Raw genomic sequence first — 7831 nt, 5'->3', positions numbered from 1 at the left:
ATTTATTCCTAAAACTTGTAAAATTTACATAAAAAGTGTAAAATTAATTTGTACATGTTAACATTTAACCCCTATTATCTTTACTAGTTTACAATTGGTTCTTAAGTTTATAAATTTATACATAAAAAATATAATTTTTTTTATATCTTTTTGCCGTACTCTCGTCGTACCCGTATCTTGGATTTTTTAGTTTGCCATTTCATGTACTTGTATCGACCCCGTACCCCAGTCCCGTATCCGTTTCCGTGCTACCTAGCTTCCAACTTACTAATTACATTTTGTCTAATTCGTTTGCTGGAATAAAAGAACAAGTTGCTTTACAAAAGGAATTCATGGTCCTTTACCAAAAGCCCCAACAATTTTTTGGGGCAATTTGGGCTAACTTGGGCCCAACTTTTTAGCAGTAAAGCCCCTTTTTTTCTTTTTGTATATCGGGCAGAAATGGTTACCTGGAGGCCGGAACAAACAAGGGCCCCTTGACTATCGAACTTATGGTTTAATCAAGATTTTAACTAAACGAAGATAACAAGTTTGGAAGATTTTAACTTTGAAAATTTGAACCCAAGTGAGTGAGAAAAAGTGTGACCAAAACCTTTTTTATTCTCAACATAATTACATATTATTGCAAATCATGGTGTTTCATTTCACATGTTCACAAAAAGAAAAAGAAGTCAAATACATAGTTTAGAAATCAATCATTTTCAAAATTCCACAAATTCTTCATCATCATACTCTTCTTTTTCTTCCACTTCATCTTTCTTATTTTGTTTCTTCTTTTTCTTCTTCTTCTTTTTCTTTTTCCGATCATGTGACGGTGAAGGTGGAGCTTCTTCATCGGCCGCTGGGCCAACCGACACTATGTCCACCGTCCCTGTAACTTTTTTTAGCTTCTTTACCACCGCCACTGCGTCCATCTCTCCCACCACCAAGAGCTCCTTATTTTTCAGTTCAGCTTCTATTGAATCTACTCCTGTAATTAAGATATTAATGTAACATCTGAGGCTAAACGTACCCTATGTATGACACACCACCTATGGTAAAAAAAATAATAATAAAAAGAGTGATGATGTAACTAATTTAGTACGGAAGAACGGATACATCCAGTACCATTCTGTATTTCCACAAAAATTGGACTTTAATATCTACTGAGAAAATCATTAAATTAATAACACATATAATATGAGTATGAGTAAATTGCCATTTTAGTCCCTGAGGTTTGACCAAAATTGCCACTTTAATCAAAATAGTTTTTTTCTTGTCATTTTAGTCCAAATAGTTTTTTTCCTGCCATTTTAGTTCCGGACTTTTGTCATTTTTTGTCATTTTCATTCAACCCACTAACTTCATTCAAAAAATTTAGTTAAGTTAGGTGAATTTTGGTCAAACCATATTTTTCTTTCTTTTTTTGCAGGTGCGATGGTATGGGGATGGTGGTGTGCTAGTTTAGAGTGAAGATGATGGCTGTGGTTGCTGGTTTATGATGATGGAGGAAATGATGGGTGGTGATGGTGGTGGAATGGGTGGGTGGGTGGTGACGGTGGAGGCAGCTAGTGACGATGATAGAAGGTTGTCATAGGGTGGGTGGTGGAAGATGGTGGTGGTGGTAGATGGTAAATGGCCAAAAATGACAAAAGTCGACTAAAATGGCAGAAAAAAATTTATTTGGACTAAAATGGCAAGAAAAAACTATATAAACTAAAGTGACAATTTTAGTCAAACCTCTGAGGGACTAAAATGGCAATTTACTCTATGATTATTAAGTTTCAATTATTCATACCGTGGATATCAGCAGCAGCTGCAATGGCTTTTTGCTTCATTTTGTCATTAGTCATGCTAATAATTCTTAGCACCACTTTCTGTTTTTACATTTTCAAATCTCATTATATAATAAATACAGTTCAAGGTATTGCATGTTTGTTTAAATAATGCAAGTATAATAGGGAGAAGAAATTATTACCTGAGCCATGTATGTGGTTTAAAAAACAAAATGGAAAGATGAAATAGTTCTTGACATTACTTCCTTAATTGCCAACATGCACGCATATATACAATTTCAATATATATATATACTTATTATGTATTTTGAGTAAGACTGATCGATCACTCAGCCCGCTCGCCTCCTCGTGTGGTTTGGTTCCACTTTTAAACCGCGGTTTTCTCACGAGAGATTAGGTTTACATCCAACACTTGAACTATTAGGTAGGCAAATTCTCATTAAACATTGGCATATCAATGTTGAAACGGGACACGTGAATTCAAATATGAGGGGTATTTATGTGATTTTTATTTGACTTGGCCTTATTTTCCTTTTAATAGATTGATAAATAAAGATTATCAATGCTGCAGTGTTGGGATTCCTAGCTTCTTGCTAGCCTCGTTTCGTTTTATAAGTTTATAAAACTAGTTATAAAACCGTCGCCACGTTGTGGCGAGCTTGTTTTGTTATTTAGTCTGTGTTTGTGTATGTTTGAAATCACTCCGAACGTGTTGCACACGGAATCGCTGAGAAGATTAAAAAGAAACTGTAGAAAAAAACACTAAAAATAACCAAAAGAAAATCAACTAAAAAAGTTGTATAGTAATGATGTTGTTTGGTAGAAACCCGTAGTCAGAGATGAGCAAATAGTAATGGGTATCGGTACCGAATTTCCTGAACCGAAAGATCCTAAGTACCAGTTCGGTACCGACGTTTGGCATTCCTGGTACCGGTTCGCAATCGGATTTTACCTTCATATACCGATACCGTAACCGGTATTTCCGGTACCAATACCAATTCGGTATCAGTTGGTACCGAGCTCATCCCTACCCCTGAAACTAAAAAAAAGTTGTACGATACCGTTGTTGTTCGTACGGTACCCGTGATCAGGGATGAGCAAATGGTACTGGGTAGTAGTACCAAATTTATGGAACTAAAAGATTATCAAACTCAATCCGGTACCGACTTTTGGCGTTTTATGTACCAGGCTGGTGCTGGTTTTTACCTTCATGTATCGATAACGAACCGATATTTTCGATACAAGTACCGGTTAACACCAAGCTTATCAAACTTAAAAAGTAAAGAAGATAACAATTATTATAATGTGAAAATAATAAAACCATAAAAAATAACCGAAAGAAAATCAACTAAAAAAGTTGTATAGTAATGATGTTGTTCGGTAGAAACCCGTAGTCAGAAATAGGGATTAGCATATGCCACCGAATACCGGTCCCATGCCGATCCCGATCCCGAAGTACCGATACCGAATTTTTTCGGTATCCCATACGGTATCCACTTTTAGGCGTTTTTGGTATCGGTACGGTACGGTATCGGTATAATACCGATACCGACCCTCAAAATACTGATACCGTATCGTACCGATACCGAACCGAGATGTTTCGGTATCGGTATCGGTACCTAGTTTGGGTGAAATTCGGGATCGGTATTAGGCGGTATCGGTATCGGATACCGCTTTGCTCATCCCTAGTCAGAAATGAGCAAATAGTAATGGGGGTACCGAATTTCCTGAACCGAAAGATCCTAAGTAACAGTTCGGTACTGACGTTTGGCGTTCCTGGTACCGGTTTGCAACCGGTTTTTACCTTCATATACCAATACCGTAATCGGTATTTTCGGTACCAATACCGATTCGATATCAGTTGGTACCGAACTCATCCCTACCCCTGAAACTAAAAAAAAAGTTGTACGATATCGTTGTTGTTCGTATGGTACCCGTGATCAGGGATGAACAAATGGTAGTGGGTAGTAGTACCAAATTTATCGAACTAAAAGATTATCAAACTCAATCCGGTACCGACTTTTGGCGTTTTATGTACCAGGCCGGTGCTGTTTTTTACCTTCATGTATCGATAACGAACCAGTATTTTCGATACAAGTACCGGTTAACACCAAATTTATCAAACTTAAAAAGTAAAGAAGATAACAATTATTATAGTGTGAAAATAATAAAACCATAAAAAAACTATATTTAATATTTTACTGTTCATTTAGTTCATGTTTTAATATATATGTTTCGGTATCTGTATCGGTACCTAGTTTGGGTGAAATTCGGGATCGGTATTAGGCGGTATCGGTATCGGTTCGGTATCGGATACCGCTTTGCTCATCCCTAGTCAGAAATGAGCAAATAGTAATGGGTACCGGTACCGAATTTCCTAAACCGAAAGATCCTAAGTAACAGTTTGGTACTGACGTTTGGCGTTCCTGGTACCGGTTTGCATCCGGTTTTTACCTTCACATACCAATACCGTAATCGGTATTTTCGGTACCAATACCGATTCGGTATCAGTTGGTACCGAACTCATCCCTACCCCTGAAACTAAAAAAAAAGTTGTACGATATCGTTGTTGTTCGTATGGTACCCATGATCAGGGATGAACAAATGGTAGTGGGTAGTAGTACCAAATTTATCGAACTAAAAGATTATCAAACTCAATCCGGTACCGACTTTTGGCGTTTTATGTACCAGGCCGGTGCTGTTTTTTACCTTCATGTATCGATAACGAACCAGTATTTTCGATACAAGTACCGGTTAACACCAAATTTATCAAACTTAAAAAGTAAAGAAGATAACAATTATTATAGTGTGAAAATAATAAAATCATAAAAAAACTATATTTAATATTTTACTGTTCATTTAGTTCATGTTTTAATATATAGGAGAATATATAGGAGAATATATTAAACTATATTAAATAAAGATAAATAAAGATTAAAATGCAGCCTTAATTTCCATTTAATAGATAGATAAAAAAAAGATTAAAATGCATTTAAGGCATTACCAAAGAGTGTCATGCTTGTTTGTATTTAAAGATATAGTTTATTGTATTTTGTAAAAGGTAAAAGCCCTATTTTTAGTGTTGGAATCATGAGGTATGTCTAAAAGGCTTAAAATCTTTCCTAGAGAGAAAAACATTGAGGTATTTGGTTTTCCTAAGGCGAGGGTGTGGTATACCGCTCATGACCACATCATTTTCGTTAGAGCCGTATGGTGCCCCACGCCCATCCTCTGTCCGCCAAAGAGAGGACGCTATCCATGCCTCGCCAGCCTATTAACGAGCGCTAAAAGGGTGTGTAGGTGGGGCCCATTCTTTTCAACCAATCAAATCTTTTTTTTTTGTTTAATAAGGGGGCTTTAAACAATTACATGCAAGTTAAAGGTAGTGGCTTTAAAGTCCCCTATGTGACATGACGCTGATGTGAATCTGACGTGGCACTATAAAACCCCTAGGGGCTTTAAACCACACCCCCTAGCCTAAGGGAAGTTGAGAACCGAATTTGTTAAACAACACATATTTTGAACGTCAAAGAATATGAAAGCACCTCCAATAAGCGTCTATGGATTGTGCCTATGGGACGCATGGAGGACATGACAGCTTATTATGACTGATGTGAAGGAGAGAGGGAGTGATGTGTTCGACGGTATCCATGGAGGAGAGAATGTTTAACGTGTTAGAAGCACACCCTGCTCGTTAGCGTGACCAATATACGCGTACCATTTTCCGATCGATCATACATTTGGTCCAAGCAATCAAAATGTATTAATTATCCTCACAAACATTACTAAACTCTAAAACAAAATAAAATGCACACAATTGCCTTCTCACATGATAGCACAAGCATGAGGGTTTTCGTCACTAAATAGTGAGGCAACGGCTTCATCCGAGGCGATAGCAACAGAATAAACCGATGGCGTGTGAAAAAAGGTATGCAAGTTGTGTCCGGTGGCTTCATTCCGATCATAATAGTATTGGTTTGCAATATGAGTCGGGTATTTGTAAAACGAAGCGAAATGGGAAGAGTAACCCGGATAAGGCCATGGCTCGGCTGCTTTCCCGGCTCGCTTGATGGCTTTTAACACCTTCCTTTCATCCAAACCGTAACCTTTTACCACGATCTTTTGCATCTCCATTTCGATTTCTATCTCTTCCACTCCTGTACACAAAACACCATCTCAAAACCCGAAAAAAGATAGAAAGATTTACGATATGGGTGTGTATTTATAACACCGTACAAATCTAACACAAAATCCAAGGGTTTGAGTTTAGTACAAACGAGTCTGGGTCAATTTCCAGACAAACCCGCAAACACGTTTAGCTAAATGTGTGGTTTCGTGTTGGTCCCTCACAGGTTCACAAGTCGACTTGTTTAACCGCTTATTTATTTATTCTTATTTTTTTAAATAAATTTAAGAAAAAAATTAAAGTTAAAAATTGGTTGGAATATTTTTAAACATAAAATTGTTCAAAAAAAATTAATTTGTAAACAGTAAACCCAAAATTTTAAAGGATGAATAGTGTTCGTGTCTTGAATATACACATTGTGTTTGGGTTCGGGTTCGGGTTCGTGCAACTGCACGATGTCCACCTGTCAACCAACCAGCGAACACGCCCGTTTAGCAGCCCTTTTTACAGTGATGTAAGTCCGTACCTTTGAGCTTGAAAAGAGTCCTTTTGATCTTTGAAGCACAGCCATGGCAGTCCAAATTTGGAACTCTAATCTCCACCATCTACAACACCCATTACTTGTAATGAATCATACTACTATACATACACATCTATACATTTAGAGAGAGAAATAAGATATATATATATATATATATAGAGAGAGAGAGAGAGAGAGACTTACAGACATTGCAGTATAAGGAAGCATGCAACAGAGATGAAGATGTGAGCAAGTTTAGGGTTGCATAAATACTGAAAATGTGATTACAGGCATCATGTGTCCCTGAGAGCATGCGTAGCGCAGCGTGGATTACGAAAGCCGACCCGGAAAGAGAATCCACTTTTGTGTCGGGTCAGCTCCAACATATTGATTCACAAGCTTTTACTTTTCATATTAATAATACTATCATTACTGTTTTTCTGAGCGTTACAACAACCTGCTCATATATATATTTTTTTAAACGGCAAATTTGGATCAGTGACAGACTACTGGAGTATTATTGTGCCACCAGCGGAACCACCTGATCATATTCATCTTCACTAGGTATAATGCTTATACACAAATTCAGGAGAAAACACAATAAATATGGGAAAATAATCCCCTTGTGGAATCGAACCCAGAAACTATTGGCCCAAAGTTTTATCCCACACACAAGATGTCACTAGGCTATAAAGCTATGGACAAAGTGAGCATATATTAATCAGTTAAATCCATTTCTCATCAAAGCGCTACTAAGGTATTGGATAAGACTTTATTTTTCGAGTTGTAAGAGTTCAATCCATTAATTGTAACCGAAGTTATTGGCTAATCAGTTCAGTTAATTCAGTTAATTTTTCGGTTTTCGATTCGGTTTGTTTAATAACCAAATCAAACAAGGGGTAAAATTTCTGCTTACAAATATATATATAGTGGATGTATAAATACATGAAATAGATGCATAAATACATAAATACATGAAATTGATGTATAAATAAACGACAGGTATAAGTACATGAAATGGAGATATAAATATATCAAATGGGGGTAAAAATAAATGAAATTAAAGTATAAAACATGAAATACATGAAATGAAGGTATAAAAGGTAGAAATATATAAAAACATAAATAGTTCTCGATGGTACAAAAAATAACCACTAACCGACTTTCAATTCATTCGATTTCATCAGTTTTTGGTTCGGCTAATGGTTCACTTATTACACACCCCTACAAATAGGTTTAGTTTCATAGTAGAATTAGAGTTTGTGAGTGGCACACCCCTTCTTCTTCCTTGTGGCCCAAGCCAAAGGCCCAAAAGTAACATATTAGCTCAATAACTTTATTTAATTATAAGTAACTGATCCTACAATTTGTTTCCCACATTACAGCCCAATTACTTGCCCATCTACTAAA

The 7831-nt window shown here is 36.6% G+C and overlaps 2 protein-coding genes across 2 annotated transcripts; both read right to left on the bottom strand.

The window, feature by feature from the left end:
* Positions 1-597: 597 nt before the first annotated feature.
* On the bottom strand, positions 598-2428 carry LOC110864182 (heavy metal-associated isoprenylated plant protein 39). Its single transcript, XM_022113229.2, has 3 exons — positions 1958-2428; positions 1778-1856; positions 598-970 (listed from the first exon to the last, which is right to left on the bottom strand). Exons 1-3 carry the CDS (start codon positions 1964-1966, stop codon positions 702-704), a joined length of 357 nt encoding a protein of 118 aa, XP_021968921.1. The 5' UTR covers positions 1967-2428; the 3' UTR covers positions 598-701.
* Positions 2429-5469: 3041 nt separating this feature from the next.
* LOC110865899 (heavy metal-associated isoprenylated plant protein 31) lies at positions 5470-6700 on the bottom strand. Its single transcript, XM_022115235.2, has 3 exons — positions 6626-6700; positions 6428-6506; positions 5470-5932 (listed from the first exon to the last, which is right to left on the bottom strand). The coding sequence occupies exons 1-3, from the start codon at positions 6647-6649 to the stop codon at positions 5601-5603; spliced, it is 435 nt and encodes a 144-aa protein (XP_021970927.1). The 5' UTR covers positions 6650-6700; the 3' UTR covers positions 5470-5600.
* Between the last annotated feature and the right edge of the window lie 1131 nt (positions 6701-7831).

Source organism: Helianthus annuus, chromosome 13, assembly GCF_002127325.2.
Source record: "Helianthus annuus cultivar XRQ/B chromosome 13, HanXRQr2.0-SUNRISE, whole genome shotgun sequence".
Classification (NCBI taxonomy): domain Eukaryota; kingdom Viridiplantae; phylum Streptophyta; class Magnoliopsida; order Asterales; family Asteraceae; genus Helianthus; species Helianthus annuus.
This window is presented reverse-complemented; position numbering and strand designations above follow the sequence as displayed.